At 42.2% G+C, this 26,364-nt stretch overlaps 1 protein-coding gene across 5 annotated transcripts in view; it reads right to left on the bottom strand.

Moving 5' to 3' along the window:
* Positions 1–26,364, bottom strand: part of PCLO (piccolo presynaptic cytomatrix protein) — a 337,168-nt gene that overhangs the window by 285,866 nt on the left and 24,938 nt on the right. For all 5 annotated transcript variants that reach the window (XM_060778188.2, XM_060778189.2, XM_060778190.2 and 2 more), the window contains exon 3: positions 18,589–19,923. In XM_060778188.2, coding sequence (XP_060634171.2) covers positions 18,589–19,923 — 1,335 coding nt within the window. The remainder of the gene's footprint in view (positions 1–18,588; positions 19,924–26,364) is intronic.

The raw sequence follows: 26,364 nt of genomic DNA, 5'->3' as shown, positions 1-26,364 counted from the left end.
AGGATGGGGTGTTCGGAGGGGGATGGGCATGCAGATATCCTGGATCTCTGATAAAGTGCGTTGGGACATAATCCTAGGAGTTTCCTTATTCTGGAAAGGCACACTGGAACAACCACGTTTTCAAGCTTCTCCTAAAGATTGCTAGCGACGGGGCCTGCCTGATGTCCTTAGGGAGAGAGTTCCAGAGTCGAGGGGCCACCACCGAGAATGCCCTATTCCTCGTCCCCACCAATCGCTCTTGCGATACTGGTGGGATCGAGAGTAGGGCCTCTCCAGATGAATGAAGAGATCGTGTGAGTTCGTACACAGAGATGCGGTCACGCAGGTAGGCGGGTCCCAAACCGTTTAGGGCTTTGTAGGTAAGCACCTGCACCTTGAATTGGGACTGGAAAATGAATGGCAGCCAGTGGAGCTCCTTAAACAGGAGGGTTGACCTCTCTCTGTAAGGAGCAGCAGTTAACAACCTAGCTGCCGCCTGTTGGACCAACTGAAATTTCCGGGCTGTTTTCAAGGGCAGCCCCACGTAGAGTGCATTACAGTAGTCCAATCTGGAAGTGACTAAGGCATGGTCATCATTGCACAGTAGTAACACACCTCTTTCCTCCCAAACCGGGGGGGGGGGGGGCGACGACGACTATTATGCGGTGAAATACAGTATCTGTGTTCCACAAAAGAACTAGAACAAATTCATGTTGCAAACTTAGTGTGTCTATACAAAACCAATGAAAAATAATCACTGATGTTTCAGATCAATTGATAAACCAAATGACTCCAAGACTATGGTTGCCAAGTGAACATTGGTAGACTATTCTGAACCATTGGACCAATACAAATTTTGTAAGAACTGAGATTGATGTGAAAAGACTTATCAGCAGGAATGAAATAAATACATTTCTTTATTTCAAATTCTTTAGCAAGGCTGACAAGAGAGCCAATTCAGGCAAATCAGAAATTGGAATTTAAGATTCAGAAATAGCAAGAAATATTAGAGAAAACTCTTCTGGGTGAGACTTCAGCAGGGAGTTGAAACAAATTAACATATTTTAAAAACATTTGACTGAACTGTAACAATGATAATGATAATATTTCTTACCCGCCTCTCCTCGTTGCCCGAGGTGGGTCACACAAAAATTGTAAAAATTCTCTAAACACACACATTGCAATGTAGCTCTACAAAAGATACATATTAAAATGTATTTCTATAAAATACCTATTAAATACACAGGACAGAGATTAAAATTGTTATTACAATTTTATATGTACTAGAAAATTCTAAAGTAAACCATTTTCACAATGCAATGCAGACTGAATGGCTGGTTCAAAATACTGTACTGCATAGGTGAAAAGAGGACGTTTTCTACCAGGACAGACATTTTCATGCATACTCACCTTTCATACCTTGCATGCTGATGATTGTGCCATCACCACCCAAGCAGGGAGCTTTGAGATGGTTGAACAGAAGCTCTCCGAAGCTCTAGGTGCTCTAACTGCCTATTACAGGGAAAACCAACTGATCCCTAATCCATCTAAAACACAGACATGTGCCTTTCACCTTAAGAACAGACAAGCATCCCGAGTTCTGAGAATTACCTGGGAAGGAATCCCACTGGAGCATTGCAGCACACCCAAATACCTGGGAGTCACTCTGGACCGTTCTCTGACCTACAAGAAGTACTGCCTGAACATCAAACAAAAAGTGGGTGCTAGAAACAATATCATATGAAAGCTGACTGGCACAACCTGGGGATCACAACCAGATACAGTGAAGACTTCTGCTGCTGAGTACGCATGCCCAGTGTGGAACACATCTCACCACACTAAAACAGTGGATGTGGCTCTTAATGAGACATGCTGCATTATCACAGGGTATCTGCACCCCACACCACTGGAGAAATTACACTGCTTAGCCGGTATTGCACCACCTGACATCCGCCGGGAAGTTGCAGCCAATAGTGAAAGAACCAAGGCAGAGACATCTCCAGCTCATCCCCTGTTTGGGTATCAGCCAGCACGTCAATGACTTAAATCAAGAAATAATTTTCTTAGATCTACAGAGACACTCGCTGGAACACCTCATATTGGATTGGTCCATTATAACATGTCAACCTTGACCCCCGTACACTATAGTGATTATGGGAAGCATTCTAAGCAAAACAAACCAACCCAAAATATGTTGGTGTCTTATTAAGTTCTCTCAAAATTAGAATTGGGTTGATTGTCACACATTTCTTACTTCTGATTTAGCTCAACACTACCTTTTTACCCTGACCGCTATCAATTTATCCTCCAGAATCTCTGGCAGAAGCTTTTCCCATCACTTTCCACTGTTCCTTTTAACTGGAGGTACCAGGAGTAGAACCTGGTTCCTTCTGAATTCGGCATATATGCCAAAACTAATATTCTAATATTCACAGAGCTTAAAAGCTTTTAGTTAATAAACCATTAAACTGGGTATCTTGAATGGCATTAGCTGGAACTTTAAATAACCTTCAATGCGGGCGTGGGTAGCTCCTGCTGCCTAGAAGCAGTCAAATTTATCTCTCAGGAGGCCTTGCAAGATTAACCTCTCTCTCTAATCTCCCATCTACATAAAATGCTTCCAAGACTTTTGAAGCATATATTCACCATATTTTGGACTATAGCTACTTGTTTTAATGTTGGGATTCAGCCTGTTTTCACCCTGAATCTGTTATAGTGTTTTCCCCTTCTAATATTTCTGAGCCTGTCTTGGATGTCAATGAGGATGAGGTGCAAAATGGAGACACTTTGGACAATAAGGTTACTACAGACTCTGATCAAGAAGTGTCAGGGGAAAGGCTAAGTTCTCGTGAGAATTCCAGGCTCGAGTTTGCAGGAAAATTCACTCCCTTCTCCAAGCTCGAGTCTGCAAGATAGTTTCACACCTGCAGTTAATGAAGAGATAGATAAGACCAGTCGCCGGCTGGAAATTAGCCAGAACCGTAGAGAGGCCCAATGTTTATGCAGGTCAGAAAGAATTCGGCAATTAAGGTCAAAGACTGGGGGGAGTAGAAATCAGTTTCTGGGACTTAAATTGAGCTCCTAGGGAATTTCCTTCAGACCAGGCATTGTTTGGTTTAAAGACAAGTCTTTTGGATATTCTTGTGGCCTCGTCTCCTAGGTTCCCTGGCTTTTCAAGTGGATTAGCAGTGGCTATGTTCATGGTTTTTATAGAAGGTGTAGTGAATTTTATGATCTATGTTGTATTTTTGGTGTGTAGCTCTAGGTTACAATATGGCTGATAGGGAAGAATTGGCTCAAATAGGGTAGCAACAGTGAAGGCAGGATTAATTTGCATATGTGAAGCCGATTGGTCATATGCAGATGAGAGTATGCCAAGATTTGAAAAGGCCGCTGAGCCAGAATGGCAGTTACAGAACTGAACATTTTAAAGGGGCGGAGTCAAGTTTGAAAGAAGCAGTTAGAATTTGTCAGTTAAAAAAGAGAAGTGGGGAGCAGTTAGAAACCTCGGTTAGAGAGAAGCAGTCGGGAAAATAGAGCTCAAGGTTTAAGGAAAAATAAGAAGGCGTCAGTGTGGCCTAAGTCAGAAAATAGTTCAGCCAAGGGTATATGAAGAAAGTAACATATTTGTTGATGTGAGATAGTGAGGGTTTCATAAGAAAAGACAACTGAGTGAATGATACCGAATGTAAGACTCGAGACTGTAACAAAACACAAATGCAACCATAAAGCATTGGAACCAGAAGCTATAAATAAACTTTGTTACTTTGTTGCTTACCAGAGTGTCTCAAGCATGTGATATAAAGCACAAAGGTTTAACAGCTCACAAGAAAGCCCCAGCCAATTTAAAAAGGAAACTGCAGCAGTACAAGGCGGTAAAGGGATTTAGAAAGGAAATTCTTTTTCCCCTCACTGAGTCAAGAAGAAAGGCACTTGTAACAGGACAGAAACAGAGTACGTCCCAGGTATTAAAGTGGCGACAGAAAACTACATATGTGGTGTGGCATTACGTATTCAGTTATGTGCAATGTTACACCCCAGAAGGCATTTGATTTTTCTTTGAATCTGGATTTAAACAGCAAGCTTTTGGGTCCTCGATATCATTCCTATCTTTGGACACTGTTTATGTTACTGCTTATTTGGCTTTTTTTTTGCTTTTGGACTTTTATCAACTTTATATTCCTCTCTTTTATTGGCTTCAATTATTCTTCAAGTAAACATGATTCTTTTTTCATCCAAGGTGTGGTGTAATTAATGATTAGAGGGTCCTGTTTCTACTCTGGAGTGCAATATTTAAATCTATAAAAGGTCCAGAAGGGCTTAGGGGGATTGAGGGTCAAAATGTTTCTGAAAAATGCACTTTCCCATTCCTGCTTTTAAACAAGAATACTATGACGAATACATTCCTGCTTTTAAATAGAAATACTATGATGGGAGAAATCATTTGCTTGTGGAATGGCTTGCCTCATGTGTGGTTGCCCAAGAAACAGGATCTCTGCCAGCAAAAAGGACAGCCCTAACTGCAGGTGCACAAGTTGTTCCCATTTATCTCTTAAGCACATCTGGGGTTGCCACTGAGTGAATAAGCAAACCAAATGGAATATTCTAAGGCTTCAGTGGCTACCTAAGCACAGAAATTCTGATAAAAGAAACTGATTGAATCATTTCAAGTGTTACAGAGGCATGCTTGCTCTGATTGCACTTTTTTTTCATTTCCAAATGTTATTAGCTTCATTGTGGAAAATGGGATGATATATGTCATAGGTATTTTATTCTATGTCTGGAAAGGCAATGATAAATTACACCATTTTTTTCATTTTATGTATATACTAGTGTATCTATGCTGCAATGCTTGGGTGTTGCAGGGGGTGCTGCCCTTTGCTTTCATCCCTTATTTTTCATTCCCTCCCTTCATATCTTTCCCTCTCTCCTTTCCCTCCCTCCTCTTCTGTCCATCCATTCTTCCCTCCTTTTTTTCTTCTCCCTCCCTCTCCTTTCTTTATCCTTTAGCTTCTCTCTCTTTCTTTCCTCTCTTCCCCTTTCTCCCTTCTCTAGCTCTGAGAAGGCTTCACATTGTCTCCAAGCTAATATGGTTCTCTTTGTAGCTCTTTCCTTTCTATATTGTACTATAACATTATACTGTATGTTATTAGTAATATTACATGTAATATAAAATATGTAATTATAATATCATATTATTATATTGTCGTGACCCAGAGTCCAAAGATTGCCCAACACAGCTAGTAAGGGGTTAACAGAGTCTTTAATAGGTCTTTAACAAGGCTAATAGCACTTAAACTGCAGTACTGATTAGCAACACAAAAGCCTTCAAGCAGGTAAACAAAATGGGGGAAAAGCCGGGCTTTCCCAGAACTCAGTCACTTGGAAAAGGAAAGCTGGAACAAAACTGGCAATAGCATCTGCGTAGTCAAACACTCCTGGATCATACACGGAATAAGGCAGCAAGAAGAGTCCAAAAGGCAGATGGCGTGGTCAAGAAACGTTCCGAAGTCAAGGGCAAGGCGAAGTCACTCACGTAGTCCAATCCAGAGTCGAGGCACACGGTAACACGATAGCTGTATTCCCAGGACGCAAACGAAGGTAAGGCAGCACAAAACACCCGATACAACGCTTTGTCCTCTGTAAAACTACCCATCCCAAAGCCCTCATTTTATCAGCAGTTGATGTCGGTAGATTGACTATCATCAATTACACCTGGATCATTATCTTCAGCTGCTGGCTCATTACTTCGCCAGAGCTGCCAGCGTTGGTCTTGTCCAGAATCCTCTCAAGAAGTACCTGCCTGCCATGTATCATGAAACCCCTCAAATTCATCGCTACACGTGGGCTGTGTACATATGTCCTGAATTTCCCTAACCCAAGTCCAATCCAACTCCTCTTCCATTTCCCCATCACTAGATCCCTGTTCATCCGAACTGTAATTATCGGCTATGTCTTTAAGCCGTTTGCTCATTAACTCCTCATCACTGTCAGTCTCACTGGCAAAGCATTTTACTCCTCTGTGATCCACTACTTCTATGTCTTCGGATCCAAACCCTGCAAAGTCATCAGAATCACTGGGTGCCATAATAACATCCCTAATGCATTCCAGCTGACGCTGCTCCTCCTCCAACTGTGCATCACTGCTTCTCCTCCTTCTCCTAATAGTAGCTTCACTACCAGGACGCTGAGTTACAACATATATTGTATTACATTATAATATTATCATATAATGCATTATATTATAATTTATCAATTGACAGGCCTAGTGAAATAAGCATAAAATAATAAAGTGATTTTATTTTGTATTACCCATTTCAAGGGAGCAGAAAATGACACATAACCAAACCTCTTACAGTGTCAAGGGAAAAAGTGTTATTTATAAATAAGAAATAAAGAAATAGTTTCAGCCAGGGATTTAGGCATGGAGTGAAATATTTTGTAGCATGACACTAGATTTAAAGAAAAATCCTAATACTCTGTAGTATCCACTATAACATATAATAATAGCCACCAACATAGACAACTATATAAGGTAACTGGATAAATCATGGAAAACAGCCTCTCAAAAGTCATGACAACTGTAATATTTCATGAAAGAAATTGTCTCCAAAATATTCAATTGTAGAATTGCAGACATTGGGGATTCATTTTTGTGGTGGTGATGAGCGTGATGAACCTCCCAATAAATTGCCACAAAAAATCTCAACAGAAGAACACAATGAATTCAGGAACTTTTATCCTGAAGTGCCCCTTACTATTGAAGAAACAGGAAGCACCAACAAAAGAAAAGAGTCCTATAATCCATTGTTTCTTTCACTTAAGACAGCGTTTCTCAACCTGGGGTTCAGGACCCCTGAAGGGGTCATGAGGGGGTGTCCGAGGGGTCGCCAAAGACCATCAGAAAACACAGTATTTTCTGTTGGTCATGGGGATTCTGTGTGGGAAGTTTGGCCCAATTCTATCATGGGTGAGGATCAAGGAGCTCTTTGAGTGTAGATGAACTATAAATCCCAGCAACTATAACTCCCAAGTGTTCATATTTGAGCATATTGAGTATTCATGCCAAGTTTGATCCAGATCCATCATTTTTGAGTTCATAGTGCTCTCTGGATGTAGGTGAACTACAACTCCAAAACTGAAGGTCAATGCTCTCCAAAACCTTCCAGTATTTTCTGTTGGTCATGAGAGTTCTGTGTGCTAAGTTTGGTTCAATTCAATCATTGGTGGAGTTCAAAATACTCTTTAATTGTTGGTGAACTATAAATACCAGCAACTACAACTCCAAATGACAAAATCAACCCCCTCAACCCCACCAGTATTCAAATTTGGGTGTATCATGTTTTTGTGCCAAATTTGGTCCAGTGAATGAAAATACATCCTGCATATCAGATATTTATATTACGATTCAGAACAGTAGCAAAATGACAGTTATGAAGTGGCAACGAAAATAATTTTATGGTTGGGTGTCACCACAACATGAGGAGCTGTATTAAGGGGCCGCGGCATTAGGAAGGTTGAGAAACATTGACTTAAGAGGTGAACTTATCAGACAGATTCTAAATATAATATACCTTGATAAATTCTAATTACCATTGAAACAGCTGGGCACTACCATGAGAACAGGTGGTGAAAACTGGTCCATCTGCTACATATTATCAACTGCAAATGGAACAGTTGAAAGAGCAATTATGTTTCCTGAATCTTACCACTTTTGAGTTAATTTTAAAAAATCATACACAAAATGCACTGTGAGATCTGTAACACAAATAGTTTAGAATTGTTTTATCAGGAGGGAAAGACAGATAGCATGAAACATGACAAGAAAACAGAAGTATTTTAAAAGTTCTGAATCAGGCTAACCAGTAATTGCAGGAAAAATGACAACGGTTAAAAAAGAGACTGAAATAGAAGCAAGAAAACCGAGGAAGCTATTTATAAGAGCTCGGATTAAGTACATTTGATTTAAAGGATGTAACAAAAGTAGAATTGTCAAGATGAAATGCCTGTCAATTCAAGCTTATATAATCCTTCAAGTAAATAAATGTAACATGAAACATAGCATGGTTCTGCTCTCCAGCGAGAGACTTACATGAGAAAGTATATCTAAACAGTAGGCCTGTCGGTTTTGTTTCGTTAATTCGTTATTTCGTATTTAAATCGTTTTTTTTTGCATATCCGACGCGATATCAAAACATATTTTCAAACCCGGAAGGGTTTAAAAATATCGAAACAGCAGCCCCATTTTTTTTACGAGCTTCAGCTCGTCTCGTAAATGGAATGGTGGCTGCTGTGCTGACTTCAGTGCTGTGGTCATGTGCTGGTGCCTGGGAGCCAATCCGGCGCTCCCAAGCACCCCAGCAGTGAGTGCACAGTGGCAGGAGCCGATTGGATGGCGCGCGCGCGCTCACCCGCGCGCCATCCAATTGGCTCGGGCTCCTGCGCCCCCCCTCCTCCTCCTCCTCCTCCCAGCTGTGTTGCAGGAAGTGCTAGGAGGAGGAGGAGGAGGAGGAGGAGGGTGCAGGAGCCTGAGCCGGATGGCGCGCGGGGCTAACAGCAGGAGCGGAAGCCGGTTGTAAAGGTGAGCGGAGCGCGCGCGCGCCATCCGGCTCGGGCTCCTGCGCCCTCCTCCTCCTCCTCCTCCTCCTCCTCCTAGCACTTCCTGCAACACAGCTGGTAGGAGGAGGAGGAGGAGGAGGAGGGCGCAGGAGCCCGAGCCGGATGGCGCGGGAGGCCGGTTGTGTGAGTTTACTTTTCAGGGCTGTATGTATGACCAATCCAGAAGCATTCTCTCCTGACATTTTGCCCACATCTATGGCAGGCATCCTCAGAGGTCTGTTGGAAACTAGGCCTGTTTGATCAAGAAAAAATTTCGATATTTAAAATACTAGGCAAATGGAGTTTAAAAAATGTTTTGTAAATATTTACGAAATTTCGTAAATAACAAAACATTTTTTTGGAAAGTTTTGGAAATATTTTAAATATCGAAACAAAAAAACACCCCAATTACAAAACGATTTTAGAAACAAATTTTTTCTTGATCAAACAGGCCTACTAAACAGATGTACTTGATTAAATAAAATATGCTTCTCTACAACTCTACAATACAGAGCTCGATAGTAGGCGTTCCATCACAAAATTGCATTTTTCTTATGCCAAAATTCTTCCATTGCTCAGAAGCAAGTGTCATCCAACACCTTTCTGCCTTATTTCTGTGACATCACAAAGGTTTGATGACAGGCTGAGGATTCGAAATTTCAGGAAATATGATGAAAATGCTTTGGCAATTCATTTTCCAGGAAGAAATATATGAGATCTCCTTTATTTATTTATTTATTTATTTCGAATATTTGTACTCTGCCCTTCTCAACCCCCTGGGTGGGGACTCAGGGCAGCTTCCAGTTGGCAACAATTTGATGCCTCTATGTACACATTAGGCTTGGGCAGCTTCGTTTGTTAATTTCGTAATTCGTTATTAATTCGTATTTAAATTAGCTTACGATCCAATATTGAGCCATGCAGGAATAGTGTGAGGAGTAAATTAGATTCGAAACAATTTTTTCAATTTATTTCATAATTATTTCGTAATTATTTCGTTATTATTTTGAAATTATTTTGAAATTATTTCGTAATTATTTTCGCATGTCTGGTGCAAGTTTTATAGTTGTTGTTTGTTTTATCACACCAACAGTCAACAACAGAGGGAGAGGGAAGCTTCAGAAGTTCCCACTGTCCCATTTGGAGGTTTTTTTTAGCATAATGCGCAATCGCGTCCACCATTAACGAATTGATTCGTAATTATACGAAATTTCGTAAATTTCGAAATTTTTAAAAGGAAAATTTCGGAATTCTTTTAAAAAACGAAATGCGATGGACCCCTAAAAACGAAACGAGTTTAGAAACAAATTTTTCCGTTGTTGCCCAAGCCTAGTACACATAATAAAATATATAACAAAACCAATAATTATATATAGTTAAAACATTAAGTCAATACAATTAAAATCTACTAACAAATACCTGTCTGGTGGACTTTGGAAGAGCTTTTCAATTTGTAGCTGGTTTTTGTTTAGTTTAGTTTTTTTTTTAATTTGGTCTGTTTTCAGTGACTTTGAGGCACTCTGATATTTTATTATTTTAACAGCTGAATACAGTGTTGTTTACAAATGTAATGGCGTACAATCTTAATACAGTATTTAATAATTGCTTAATGAGCAACAATGGAAAGATGGGTAGTTTTCTGTACACTTGAACTTTTGGTACAAATGTCCACAAAATGATTTCCACTTCTATTCATATATACGAGTTGTATATGCATATGTTGCATTGAAAAATCACATCTTTGGGTATGTATATATCTTTGAAATGGTGGAGATGGAACTGATACAAACAGGTAGATAAGATGTAAGCAGGTAGAAAAGCTGCACATATACTCTCCCTCCAATACAAATAGGCCAGGTAGAAGAAAATGTATCATCTAACTGGACTTTACTTTAGCTCAAAGTGTTTTATTCTAAATGCTACCAGGTTTCAGTAGTGACTACATTCAGTTACCTAACTCAGTGATAGATTATAATATGACCTCATATCCATAGGGAAGATACAGTCCGAGACCCTCTGTGTATACCTGAAACCATGGATTGTAGCAAATCCATATTTTGACTATACTTAAGACAGAGACATACCATATAATCCCACAATGGCCCATAAACACTTCCAGGGAGTGGGGTATTCTGTGTTGCATGACCATGGATATGGAATCTGGATTTTGTGTATATTGAATGTCTGGGTTGTATTATATTGGCTAATATATGAACAAACTTTTACAACATAAATAGTTTTCACTTTTTCCTTTCCATGTGCCAAAAGGTGTACATAGTTCTCAGAGGCGGCCCTAGGTAATTTTCAATGGTAAGCAAACAGTATTTTGGCGCCCCCCCCCCCCTCAACCAATCATTGATATATAGTTTCTGTTTGTTGTGGGAGTTCTGTGTGCCATATTTGGTTCAATTCCATCATTGGTGGAGTTCAGAATGCTCTTTGATTGTAGGTGAACTATACATCCCAGTAACTACACTTGCCGCACTTGCTCCCTTGCCTGGCCCGCTTTGGGTCCGGAGGCGTGCCTGAAGACCCCGGCGTGTGCACCAAAAGTCACCTCTTCTCCTGACTTTCTCCTCAGCCATTGGGACCAAGAGAGAGAGAGAGAGAGACAGAGATGGAGATGCCCACCTTTCCTGAAGGTAGGCGCAAAAACAAAGGAAGGAGCGGAGGTGGGGGATACCTCCAGCCGGAGGTTATCTCTCTCTCTCTCTCTCTCTTGGTCCCAATGGCTGAAGAGAAAGTCAGGAGAAGAGGTGGCTTTTGGTGCGCACACTGGGGTCTTCAGACACGCCTCCGGATCCAAAGCGGGTCAGGCGTGACAGCTCCACCCCTTGGCCCACCCACGGATTGGGGAGAGGAGAGGAGGAGGGTGGAGCACCGGGAGATCGGGAAAGGGAGCCGGTCATGGGAAAGGGATCGAACGCGGAGAACGATTGAGTGCCGGCTCTGCTCACGCACCCGGTGGCCGGGTGGAACAGGAACGAGAGGGGCTAGGCGAAGCTCAAGGGCCCGTCCCCTTTGGGAAGAGGATGGCCCAGCAGCAAGGCAAGAAAGCCGAGGCTCCCCCCGGACTGCTAGGGCTGTTGTGAGCTGAGGGGGCGCTCCTCAAGTGGCGGTCGAGGGGCATTTACAGAGGCGCCTCTGCGCCCCTGGCAAAAAAAGTGTTCTGTGACCGCTTACTTCACGTAATGGATGAGCCGCCCCTGATAGTTCTCCATTGAATGGAATATCTGAAACTGATTTCAGGTATTGGCTTATTCGGAAGCGGATATTCTCAGGGTCACTGGAAGAAGCAATAAATACCAGTTTAGTAGAAGCACTCCTTTCCCCTTATTCACACAAATATGCACCAAAACACTACTGGATATCTTGGCTTATTAAGATGAACACTCAAATCTGACCATTGCCTTGGTTGACTTTGACACCAGTGTTTTGAATACAGTAGTTACCACCAGGTCATTATACTGTTTCTAGTACAACAGTGCCTGCTTGTTTATTTCCATGTCAAATTTTGCATCCATTTATCTATTTGTTTCATTTGTTTACTATACCTAGAAGATTGCTCTTCAGGCAATCAATTCATCTGTAATTATTTGTGACAGTAAATATTATAACCTTAGTAACTGCATGATTGAAATGTCTGTCAGATATATTAGAGTCCCTGAAAAACTACAATACATCATTTCATGACTATTTATTTTTATCAGTTCTTTTATTATCTCTCTCAACAGCTGACAGCTTCTCATAGAAGAAGTAATTTAGATTAAACCAGAAGTGCATTCCTCTTCCACCTGCCTGCCATGACAACCATTTTTACTTCATACCTGAACTGATTTAGCTGCCATGACTTGCCTGTATGATTTTCTAAGACTCTCTAGTCTTGTGAGGAGGTGGTTAGCTATTTCATATGCCATCAATCTCACCCTCTAAAAATTGCATGTTTTGAGGCACCAGTGAAAAAAATTGAAATATTCTGAGGACCTCCTCTCTATTTCAATCCAGTATTATGATACTGGCTCTACACATCCTGCCTTGCTCCGAATGGCACAAACGACACAATGTAGGCAGCCAATGCACACTTTTCTCACCTCCCTGGCTTTCTGATATGAAAATGTGGCAAAAGCATAACATCTTATGCTCAGCCAATGAGCCTTAGAACAAACTGGAAGTAGAATACAGAGCAACATTAAAGCTTTATAGTCATGCAATTCTAATAAAACAAGAACACTATTCCCTGACATTTGTTCTCTGGCCAGAGAGCTGTATCTATTCTCCAAGACTTCACCTGATGCTCCTATACCTTGCAACACCAAGTATTTCAAAGATAGGGACTGTCAGAGTGAGTCATCCATATATCAAACCCACTTAATGCAGATTGAGGCCCCTTCTACACGGCCATATAAAATCCAGATTATCTGCTTTGAAAGTGGAAGTGTAGACTCAAGATAATCTGTTCAAAGCAGATTTTTTTTGTCATGTCAGGAGCGACTTGAGAAACTGCAAGTCACTTCTGGTGTGAGAGAATTGGCTGTCTGCAAGGATGTTGCCCAGGGGACGCCTGGATGATTTGATGTTTTTATCATCCTTGTGGGAGGCTTCTCTCATGTCCCTGCATGAGGAGCTGGAGTTGACAGAGGGAGCTCATCCGCCTCTCCTCAGATTTGAACCTGCGACCTGTCGGTCTTCAGTCCTGCCGGCACAGGGGTTTAACCCACTGCGCCACTGGGGGGCTCCTTCAAAGCAGATAATGTGGATTATCTGCTTTGAGAATCTGGATTATTAGACAGGATAGAAGGGGCTTGAGCATTCCTTATCCAAAAATACAAAATGATGCACAGAGAAGGATGAGACAGTGACACCTTTACTTTCTGATAGTTCAATGTACACAAAGTTTGTCTCATTCAAAAAGTCATTAAAATATAAGGTCTATATGAAATACACATTATTTTCCTGTTTATACTTTGGTCTCAGCTCTAAGAATCCTCATTTTGTATATGCAAATGTTTTTAACCCCCCCCCCCCCCAAATACCCCAAACCTGAAATACTGAACACGTTTGGTCCAAGCATTTAGGGACCTCATTACATTAACCTTTTGCTCCCTCCTAGGATGCTTCCAGGATGGAGATTGCTGGAGCCCTTCACACAATGCAGGGCAACTTGTGGTAGGGCTCCATCTTGGCTCTGTCCTGGAAGCATCCTAGAATGGAGCTCAGAGAACACGGGAGGCTTCCTGTGTTTTCATTACTTAGAACAGGGTCAATGTGTGGGGAGTGGGGGGGCAGCAATGCTTTCTCCTGTGTGTGATGGGGAAAGCAGTGATGCGGGGCATGGCACAATGTTTTCCCCTGCTGTCTCACAGATTCGCCACATTGTCCGGCAGATCCCCTCACTGTTGCCCACATAATAGCTGGTCTATTTTAACCTTAGTTTTAACCTTTGTTTTTAATTTTTGTGGTATGAAATTTTACCTTGACATTTTAATGATGATATTTTTAATTATCTTTTAACTTAATCAAGTTTGAATGTATGTTAGTTCACTATTATGGGAGTCTTAGGATAGTGATTATTGCCTATTTGTGCACGTTTCTGTTTTTGTTTTTAATGTTGATACGGTCAATGGACTAATCAATAAACTTTGCTTTGCTTTGCCTATAATTAGAGTTTCTGCTGCTTCTTTCTCCCAAAGCATTTTGATGTAAACCTGCTTGAAACTAAAAAGCTTTCCAGCAGAGAACCCTGTCTTTCCAGCCCAGTGCTGAAATTAATCAACATGTAAATCACACAATACTTATCCTGTTTAGTGTTGCCTTCCTGTCAGATGCTGTACAAATGGTCACTGACATTTCTTTCATTTATGAGTGCTTGCAATTTCTATACTTTCTTGTACAGTCTACTAAAAATAGAGCTATCTGAGCCATATGTCCACAGAAAAGCTAATTAAAGAGTTGGTAAACAGTGTCTTCCCCCTCCCTCCTGGCCCAAGTGAATAAATCATCAGATAAGCACACCAGCTAACATGCGTGATAATCCATCAGAGTACACATGTCACTACGAGGCCTTCAGAATGCATCGAGTACCATTAACGTAAGCACCAGCTATTTGCTTTTCAGAGAATGTGACATTCAGGTAAGCAAAAATTAAAACTTATTATGCATGGAAATTGAGTTATTGGAGAAATCAGCACTGTATTATGGAAATGTATTAATTTTACATCAGTATATAACTTACTCTCTCTTTACATGTAGAGTGTTCTTATTAAAAGATCTGCCCCTAGTAAAGCACTCTATGCTCCTTTGCTAATCTTAGGTGCATAGAAACATGTAAAGAGTAAGTTAGCTCATGCTCTCCCCCACCCTGCTCCCGGCTAGTTAACGTCTATGATAGATCTGTCTTCTCTCTCTCATCTGCTCAACCTGCTCATGAAATAGGAACTACTGATTCAATTGCCCATATTTCTGCAATTTTGAAGTCTTTCATATTTGGTTCCAAAGCAATCATAACCAAAGAAACAATCTTCAATGCAATCCCTGAAAAAAACCTAGACATTACGAGAAAGGCATTTTTCATGTGATCATTTTGGACTCCGTCCAGCAATGCGATTTCCTCAGAGTTGGGTGCCTCTACAATCAGATTGTAATTCCAACCTATATTTACCTCCAAATGACCAAGAACACAAAGATAGTCAAGATAGTCAAATGCAGAAACTCAGACAACATGACCAAAAGACTACAGAAAGCACAACATTGTCTGGTTTGACCATAAGAACAGACAGACTGGATTATTTAACATCCTAATCCAACCTAAACAATAACAAAGTCAAATACAATCAAAGTAGGACTAAGAATAATACCATCTTTTTTTGGGGGGGGGGGGGATCAATGTTGCTATTAAGTAGTTGCTTATCCAAATAACTTTTCAGTCAATATTTGCTTCAAGCTTTGTGGAGGTAAGAGTGTGGAATCTGCCTCAGCAAAGGAGAGAATTCTATTTTTTCTGTAGCCATGTTCTTGTAGTTCATGTTCATCTCAAGAACAGAGAAGCATCCCGAGCTCTAAAGATCACCTGGGAAGGAACCCCACTGGAGCATTGCAGCGCACCCAAATACCTGGGAGTCACTCTGGACCGTGCTCTTACCTACAAGAAGCACTGCCTGAACATCAAGCAAATAGTGGGTGCTAGAAACAATATCATACGAAAGCTGACTGGCACAACCTGGGGATCACAACCAGATACAATGAAGACATCTGCCCTTGCGCTGTGCTATTCTGCTGCTGAGTATGCATGCTCAGTGTGGAACACATCTCACCACACTAAAACAGTGGATGTGGCTCTTAATGAGACATGCCGCATTATCACAGGGTGTCTGCGCCCTACACCACTGGAGAAATTACACTGCTTAGCCGGTATTGCACCACCTGACATCCACCGGGAAGTAGCAGCCAATAGTGAAAGGACCAAGGCAGAGACATCTCCAGCTCATCCCCTGTTTGGGTATCAGCCAGCACGTCAACGACTTAAATCAAGAAATAGTTTTCTAAGATCTACAGAGACACTCGCTGGAACACCTCAGCAAGCGAGAGTCCAAAAGTGGCAGGCTCAAACCCAGAACCTCAACCAATGGCTGATACCAGATGAGAGACTCCCCCCTGGGCACACAGAGGACTGAGCAACTTGGAAGGCACTGAACAGACTGCGCTCTGGCACCACAAGATGCAGAGCCAACCTCAAGAAATGGGGCCACAAAGTGGAATCCACAACATGCGAGTGTGGAGAAGAGCAAACCACTGATCACCTGCTGCAATGCAACCTGAGCCCTACCACATGCACAATGGAGGACCTTCTTGCAGCAACACCAGAAGCACCCCAAGTGGCCAGATACTGGTCAAAGAACATTTAATCAACTACCAAACTCATAAATTTTTCATTCTGTATTTTGTATTTTTGTCTCTTGTCTGTTTGTTTGCTTTGTTCTGTTAGAAATGTAATATAAATGACTGGATGCTGATGACTCGATAAATAAATGTTGCCATGTTTTACTTACAGTCTGATTTTTTCTCCCAATCAATAATGAAGATAGTGGGCAATATGCAAGAAATGTATACATTGACCCTCTTTTGTTCCCTTCCTCCTTCTACTTCTCTCACATACTTATACTGGTAATTTCAAGTCATTTTTTAAATCATGGTGCTCAAGCCAGAGAGACATCAAAAAAATACTGCAGTCATCCATCAACTTGTCTTGTGATAAGTGCCTTCCTAGCCCACCAAAAATGCTCACTGGGAAAATTACTGCTGATCAAAATGCCCCTTACTATAATCTCTCTTTTTGCCCTTTACACATTTACAACAGCTTGAACATCGCAGTGAAATTGCTGATAGAGTTGCTTTATCAAAGGAACCAAAAGTTAAATAAAACCAAATGTTTTAGAAAAACCAATCAATGTCTAGTAAACTCTTCTACCTGCCATGTAATCCTATCTGTTCATCGACCTTGCAAAGGCATTCGACACAGTGAATTGCAGCGCTCTGTGGACCATCCTCCAAAAAATCGGATGCCCTAACAAATTTGTAAACATCCTGCGGCTCCTCCATGATGACATGATGGCAACAGTTTTGGACAGCAATGGCTCCCAAAGTGACCCATTTAAGGTGGAATCCGATGTCAAAAAGGGATGTGTTATTGCCCCAACTTTATTCTCCATCATCATCGCTATGATACTTCACCTTGTTGATGGGAAGCTTCCCACCGGAGTAGAAATCATCTATCGGACAGATGGCAAGCTATTCAACCTCAGAAGACTGAAAGCCAAAACCAAGGTTACAACAACATCTGTTATAGAACTCTAGTATGCTGATGACAACGTTGTCTGTGAGCATTCAGAAGAAGATCTACAAGCCACTCTAAACACCTTTGCAGAAGCATACACAAAGCTCGGCCTGTCATTGAACATTGAAAAAACCAAGGCGCTGTTCCAGCAGACACCAGCCAACCCCTCTCCAATGCCAGTGATACAGCTTAATGGTAACATTAGAAAATGTTGATCATTTCTGCTACCTTGGCAGCCACCTCTCCACCAAAGTCAACATCGACACCGAAATACAACACCGCCTGAGCTTTGCGAGCGCAGCATTTTTCCGCATGAAGCAGAGAGTGTTTGAGGACATGGACATCCGGAGGGATACCAAGGTGCTTGTTTATAGAGCTATTGTCCTCCCAACCCTGCTATATGCCTGTGAGACATGAACTGTCTACAGATGCCACATGCAACGCCTGGAATGATTCCATCAGCGCTGCCTCCGGAAAATCCTGCAAATCTCTTGGGAAGACAAGCGGACAAACGTCAGTGTGCTGGAAGAAGCAAAGACCACCAGCATTGAAGCAATGGTCCTCCGCCACCAACTCCGCTGGACCGGCCACATTGTCCGGATTCCTGACCACCGTCTCCCAAAGCAGTTGCTCTACTCCGAACTCAAGAACAGAAAACGAAATGTTGGTGGACAGGAAAAGAGATTTAAATATGGGCTCAAAGCCAACCTTAAAAACTCTGGCATAGACACTGGGAACTGGGAAGCCCTGGCCCTTGACCACTCCAGCTGGAGGTAAGCTGTAACCAGCAGTGCTGCAGAATTTGAGGAGGCACGAATGGAGGGCGAAAGGGAGAAGCGTGCCAAGAGGAAGGCGCGTCAAGCCAACCCCGACCGAGACCGCCTTCCACCTGGAAACCAATGCCCTCGCTGCAGAAGAAGATGCAGAGCAAGAATAGGGCTCCACAGCCACATATGGACCCACAAGAATATTGGAAGACAATCATCCTCGGAAAACGAGGGGTCGCCTAAGTAAGTAAGTAAATAATCCTATCTGTGTTTATTAAAAAATCTCCAAATTCATTGGGGCTTATTTTGTTTTATGCAAGAATACATATGATGAAATCCTTAAAGATTAAAACATCTTTTAATATTCACAGTTAATAAATATAAAGCATTGGTATGAATGAAAGCTTTGCCTACCTCTGTTATGTGCGGCATTGGGTTAAATCCACAGAGGTTGCACACTACGTTCTTGCATTCCGTACATGTGTTGTAGTTGGGAGGATCTTTAGAACCAACATTTAATTCAGTCTTACACAGAGGGCAAGCTGATGTTGGCAATGGAGGCTGAACCATTTTTGGTGGATCAGCACTTTTCTTAGCTTCAACAGCTGGAGGCTTGATGTCTTTGGCAGGCACAACTTTCTTCTCAGGGTCTGTCCCTTTAACAGAAGCTTTGGGTGGCTCTGTTTTTTCTGACACAGGAGGTTTTGTTTCTTTCTTCACTGGTGTGGCTTTCAAAGGTGGTTGAACTTGATGAGTGTCTTTCTGTGATGCAGGGGGCTGAGTTGGAGGAGGTGGTTGCTTTGAGGGGGATCCAGTTGGAGGGCCCTGTGGTTGAGCTCCTGGCTGCCCTGATGTGGAGATTAAATTGGAAGCCTGGCTAAAAATGGAAGCTCCAAATCCAAACAACTTTCCAGTCACTCTTTCTTGAGGAGTGGTAGGCTGTGGTTTAGGAGAGTCAGTGAAACCTCCTATATTGAGACTAAATCTAGACTGTTCAGGTGTTTTCTGAGGTTGCTGGGGCTGAGTTGGTGGCTGAGACTGGGTGGATTTAGGACTTGCAGTGGCTTGTTGTGCTTTCGGTGCCTGACTGGCCCCCGTTTTAGGACTCATTGGTGGCTGCGTTTTCTTAAGATCTTCTTTTCCTTCCACTGGCTCAGTTTGCTTTTGAACTTTAGCATCTATTCCAGATCCAGGCTGAGAAACAAGCTTGGGATCAGCCTTCTGCTGAGACACTTGAGGTGAGGTTTTGGTATCTGGAGGAACAGCTTTATCTTGGGATGACACAGCCATGTCTTGTCTCTGGGGATGCACCACTTTTTCTTGAGCAACTGCAGATTTGGTATCCAATTCTGAAGGTGTGGGAACAGCATCACTTGTAGGTTTCTGAATACTAGGTAGTTTTTGTTTAATTTCACCCAAAGCTGGTTTGATCTGATCAGATTTGGGTGTAGATTCTGTTGGCTGAGCTTCAGGAGGCTTTGCCTTTTCAGGTGTAGAAGTAGGAATTGTTGGCTGTTTTGTCTGCGGTAGTGGCTTTTTCTGGTCAGGGGGTTGGGCAGCATCAGGTTTTACAGGAACCTCTTTTTTGGGTGCAGGTGGCTGTGACTGGGAAGGTGGTTTGGTTGCTGTGACTGGAGCAGCTGTCTTTTGTTTGGAAGGAGAGGGCTGTGGTCCAGGGCCAGGAGGTGGACCTAAGTCACCCCCTAAGGCTCTTTGCATCTGGCAGTTCAAACAAAGCCATTCTTGAATCTGTGTGAACAATAAGAAGACAGAAAAGTTTAAATAGTAAGATAGAGTTCTATTCTGAATATTCAAAACATACAACCTGCATTTTTGGGCAGAAATAATTCTTCTCATTGGGGTGTTGTGTGGTTTTCGGGCAGTATGGCCGTGTTCTAGCTACATTTTCTTATGGTGTTTCACCTACCTCTGGAACTGCCATCTTTAAAGGATTCTCTGAAGATGCCAGTCACATATGCAGGTGAAGCACCAGGAAAAATTCTGTTACAACATGGCCATACAGTCTGGAAACCACACAACACCTCAGTGATTTATTTATTTATTTATTTATTTATTTACAGCTTTTATATTCCGCCTTTCTCACCCCGCAGGGGACTCAGGGTACACATATATGGCAAACATTCAATGCCAATTTTTGACATACCAACATATACAGACATACACAGAGGCTATTTAACTTTTTCTGGCCACCAGGGGAGCTGTTGCTTTCATCATCCATCTGCGACGCTGATGAAGCACTTCTGCATTCCCCGCATGCTTCCCCACTGGAATGCTTTGCTGGAGTCTTCTTTATGGCCTCATAAATCAGTTAATTTAGCCTCCCCACACTTTTAAGGTGGTACCTTATTTTCCTACTTGACAGATGCAACTGTCTTTTGGGTTGCAAAGGTCGACAACAGGCTACACATAATTGGTTGGAAACCCACTCCAACTTGGGCTGGCTTCGAACTCATGACCTTTTTGGTCAGAGTGATCTTAAAGCAGCTGACACTCAGCCAGCTGTGCCACAATCCCGGTGATTCCAGCAAATGAAAGCCTTCAACAATAAATCCTACTCATTTCCTATTTTTCAAGCTTACAAATAGGATAACAACATTATTCACTCAAGAACATGACCAAACATTTCTTAACCTTCAGGTAATCGTGGGCACCTTTCATTTGCTCATTCCCATCCCTGTTACCAAATAAAACAAATATTCCTTTGCAATCCATTTTGGTGACATGATGTGGAGCGCAGTAAAAGTGGATCTAGACAGCCATTTATTTCGGAAACTTCTGCAATAAAAAGGGGGCTGTGCAGACAATGTTCTGGACAATCCTGAATTAATTTGCCACAAACCAGGAAAACCCTGGTTTGTGGCTAATTTAGATAGTGGGTTTATTCCATGCCTTATTGGAAGGCGCGGGTTAAATCCAACACTTCCGGTCTCTGGTCTGCAGTCCAGACACCATTCCCACAGTTTTCCAGACTAAATTAGTCCAGAAAACTGTGGGAATACCCACCACTCCCCCAAAGCCCCAGACCTCTTTTATAAAAAAAAACTTACCCAGCCTCTAGTACAGTGTTGTAGCGGTTCTCCCAGCGCATAGAAAGGATGCACCAGGAGAGGAGGGGGGAGAGCTTTTCCCTCCCCTCTCCTGTTTTTTTTTTGTCACGTCAGGAGCGACCTGAGAAACTGCAAGTCGCTTCTGGTGTGAGAGAATTGGCCGTCTGCAAGGACGTTGCCCAAGGGGTGCCCAAATTATTTGATGTTTTTATCATCTTTGTGGGGGGCTTCTCTCATGTCCCCACATGAGGAGCTGGAGCTGATAGAGGGAGCTCATCCACCTCTCCCCAGATTCGAACCTGCGACCTGTTGGTCTTCAGTCCTGCTGGCACAGGTGTTTAACCTACTGCGCCACTGGGGGCACCCTCTCCTGGTGCATCATTTCTACACACGGGGAGAGCTGCTGCAACACCGTACTGCAGGTTGGGTAAATTTTCTTTTAAAAGAGGCTTGGGGGCTTTGGGGGAGGGGAGTAGGGCTTCCAGATGTTGTTGTGGACCAGTCCCACGAGAGCATCTGGACACCACTCCAGAATGTGCATACATTCTGGGATGGGTGTGGACAGGCCCCCAGGAACATTCATGTTTTTTAAAAGTGGATAGTCCTGGGGTAACTGCCTGTCTGGAAGCACCCTAAGTTTAAATTTAGCCATTGCTACAAATATTGAATAAAGACTAGTAAATAAAATTGCTGTCATATATCCTGCCCAGCCACCGTACGTATCTATGGCAGATAAGCTGATCATCATTTGATAACTTCCTTGTTATCAATTCTCATCATGGTCTCCTACACTAAAGGCAGGCCGTAGATAGGTTGGGATATACTGACAGATTTCCAGATGAGCTACGGTACATCATCAAGGACTCCCCACTTGCAATTGTTTAACATTTGTAACAACAAATAGACTTTTCAATTAGACTACAAAAAATTTAAAAGGATGGAAAACAGGAGAGAGAGGCGGGACTGGAGTTGGGATAAGTAGATTTGAGCAAGGATTGTGTGCAAGTTTCAATCTCGTAGCCAAAAGAAATTTCTGGGTTGGGGAAATGAGTCACAGTTTTGTATCTGGAGTTGATTGGTTGATTTCAGTGCTATTGTGAAAAATTTGATTGTGTAAGCAGAATTCTTCTTATGATGTTTTACAGTACTGTTGGGAGCCCGCGGTGGCGCAGTGGGTTAAACCCCTGTGCCGGCAGGACTGAAGACCCACAGGTCACAGGTTTGAATCCGGGGAGAGGCAAATGAGCTCCCTCTATCAGCTCCAGCTCCTCATGCAGGGACATGAGAGAAGCCTCCCACAAGGATGATAAAACATCAAATCATCCGGGCGTCCCCTGGGCAACTTCCTTGAAGACGGCCAATTCTCTCACACCAGGAGCGACTTGCAGTTTCTCAGGTCGCTCCTGACACGCCAAAAAAAAAGTATTGTATTCCCAGTGTATCACTAAATACATCAGTATCACCAAATCCGTTGAAAGCTCCAAATACTAAACCAAATGGTATGCATTCAGCCCATGTTTTAACAGTCCTGCATTTTGAATATGGAGGGAAAGTTTTCAGGAAATACTCAGAAATCCTTAGGAAAATATAAAAGCAATTTTTCTTTACACAATTTCTTAAAGATCCGTGTAGGGAAAAAGGAATATTTCCTCTGATATTACCAGTATTTCTTTTAAAAGCTGCATAACTCCATTGTGAATATTTGAGGATTTTGGATGGAGGAAAACTACGGTATCATTCACACTATGCTTATAGCACTTGTGACTTCATCCCATGGGGTTATGTGATTTGGAAATATGATGCTTCACCAAATTACCAGTTAAAGGGTTCTCTAAGAGGTATCCATGTCAATTACTGCAGTATTAAAGGGCTATAATAGTGTATTATAAAGAAATATGTACTAGAATCATCTGTTGCACATTGTCTGATAGTTTTCTATCTAACTGTGGACACGAAATAGTATACTTCCTGTATCTTGGGAAGTCTGACTTGGCCACAGTGGTCCATGCTTTGATTACATCCCGTTTAGATTACTGCAACACTCTCTACGTGGGGTTGCCTCTGAAGACTGCCCGGAAGCTTCAATTAGTCCAACGTGCGGCAGCCAGACTACCAACAAGAGCGGGGTACAGGGGGCATACTACTCCTCTGTTGTGCAAGCTCCACTGGCTGCCAGTCAGCTTCCGAGCACAATTCAAAGTGCTGGTTTTAACCTATAAAGCCCTAAACGACTCCGGCCCAATTTACCTGTCCGAACGTATACTCCCCTACGAACTATCAAGATTGCCAAGATTGTCTGGAGGGGCCCTGCTCTCGATCCCACTGGCCTCACAGGCGCCGCTGGTGGGGACGAGAGACAGGGCCTTCTCGGTGGTGGCCCCTCGACTCTGGAACTCCCTTCCACTGGAGATCAGAACTGCCCCTTCTATCTTGACGTTCAGGAAACAGGTGAAACTTGGCTATGGGGATTGGCATTCAACGAATGAGCCATGATCCTGTGATATGGATGGTTGACGACGAATAATAATTTTTGATGACGACCGACCACTGTAATTATATGACTGTATTTTGCTATTTTAATGTTTTAGTGTGATTTAGAATATGATGTTTTAATGATTGTCTGTAATATGGATGTTGGAAACCGGCCTGAGTCCCTTGAATGGAGGTGAGAAGACCGGTATACAAAACTGCTAAATAAATAAAATAAATACTGGCCAGCTGTGACACTAAGCATTTTCGTGAATCGTGAAATATTTTTATAATTACTGTATGGCTTTGTATATAAATTATTAAATAGGAAACTAGGAACAAACAAAACCCACAACACTTAGAGTTATATAGCGGTTTGTCATCTGTGCTGTAACCAAAATGGAGTCATACTACTAGGATTTAAGAGATTAGCCTGTCAGATCTAAAATGCCTGTGATTACCTAGAAAACATCTCAAATCATATGACCTTACTCTAGTATTAAGGGATCGTTTCTAGGCAACAGTAGTACTGGCATCTATATGTGATTGTATTCGCTTTATTTAGTAATGCACATTTAATATATAGTTTATTTGGGCGAAAAGCTGGGTGATTGTGATTGGGGCCCCTTCCACACAGCTGAAAAAAATCCCACATTTCTGCTTTGAACTGGAATATATGGCACTGTAGACTCATATAACCCATTTCAAAACAGATATTATGGATTTTCAGCCTTGATATTCTGGTTTAAATGGGTGTGCGGAAGGACCCTGGATGGTAGTGATAACTTTGCAAAGATACCTTTTGGGTAGGGCAGGGATGTTCAAAACAATAAACTAACAATATGCGGTATCAGAAATGTCTTATTTGTAGGGATATGCACAATATCGGATTGCTGTTCAAGAATTGTAGGATCTGGCTGATTTGGCAGCTGTATCTCCAGAAATGGAGCAGATGGGGGGTGGCAGCCGGACACTGGCAATAACGGGTAGGGCAGAGACCAGCTGTATTTGGCTGCCATGAGAGAAGAGCAACCACACACTGGGTTTTCTTCCCCCCTTTAGTCTTGGCAGAGCCAATCAGAAAAAGAAAGAGTATTGCGTGACTTTTTACCTGGTGTTTGAGAGGGAGAGATGTGCTAGCTCAGTTCATCTCAGTGCTGCTGTTTAGAATTTAGAGGATTGATCACTTTTTGAGAATTCTTTTTTCTTCTGCATTAAATTTTCTTAATTAAATATATTTCTGTCCTTTTTATTTTATTAGTGATTTTGCTAGGAAGGAGTAGATGGGCCACTCTTTGCTAGCAAAATCTATATAAATAAAAATGCAATGTTCGTAACATAACTCAAAAACCACTGGATGAATTGACACCAAATTTGGACACAATATACCTATTAGGCTAATGAGTGACCACCACTCATAAAAACACTGAAAAACATAGCAGAAGAGACTTAAAAAGCCATTTTTAAAATAAAAAATGCAATGTATGCGCAAAACCACACACACACACATATATATACGAGGGGTATTTTTTAAGTAAGGTCTGTTTTGTTGTAAACACTAGTAGTTCGCGCGCATACCGCAACGAGCGTGTGTGTTGTGTACCAGCATGCCTCAGGAACAACTGTGCTCAGTTTCCGCTCTGTAGCTAACCTGTACGATTCTGTTCTGTGCTTTAAAAATGTTTAAGATTATCAACTCACCCTCCGCATGTGAGGTTCGCTCGCTTCAACTGAAGCCACCAAATCGTCTGTAATCAAAGAAGGGAGCAGTCCTCATCATGGACGTTGTCACGGCCATCTCTGAATTGTCGTACCCACTTACGCACTTTGATTTCACTCATAACAGTATCACCGTACACTTCACAAATCTGTCGATGAATTTCTGCAGCAGGCAGGTTCCTTGCTGACAAAAACCGTATCACTGAGAGAACCTCACATGCGGAGGGTGAGTTGATAGTCTTAAACATTTTTAAAGCACAGAACAGAACCGTACAGGTTAGCTACAGAGCGGAAACTGAGCACAGTTGTTCCCGAGGCATGCCAGTACACGACGCATGCGCTCGTTGCGGTATGCGCGCGAACTACTAGTGTCTACAACAAAACGGACCTTACTTAAAAAATACCTCTCGTATATATATATGCCAACACACATATATACACATATACACAAATATATATACACACACAAAACACATATACACAGACTGGGCCAAAGAAACATTTGACAGGGGACAGCTAGTTACTAGTAAAATAAAAAAGGACTGAAATATATTTAACTCAGTTCCTCCCACCTCCTTCACCTCTTTGATGCTCAGTGTCTGCTATACCCTCACCAGCCCGACCTTCTGGCTTGTGTGCACCAGTCCAGCGGCCTTTCAACCCTCCCCCCCTTGTTTGTTTACCTCTTTGAATCTCTCTCTCCTTTCAAAAATTCCTAAAATCAGTAGATGACCCAAACATTCTGAAACTTTGAGGGCTTGCAGTGGTGTGATCTCCAAGTGTGACCATTTTTGTCCCAATAGTAATCAATAACAGAAAGAGGAGAATTGCCATTTCCCCCATTGAAACCAGTGGTCAGATCTTCTTGAAGCTGCCAGATCCGAGAAAGAGCATGTTCTCCCTCCTGATTTTGGGAACTTCCCAAAAAGAGAAT

The sequence above is a fragment of the Anolis sagrei genome, chromosome 5 (assembly GCF_037176765.1).
Source record: "Anolis sagrei isolate rAnoSag1 chromosome 5, rAnoSag1.mat, whole genome shotgun sequence".
Taxonomy (NCBI): Eukaryota; Metazoa; Chordata; class Lepidosauria; order Squamata; family Dactyloidae; genus Anolis; species Anolis sagrei.
Note: the sequence above shows the minus strand (reverse complement) of the source record. Positions and strands in the feature narration are given on the sequence as shown.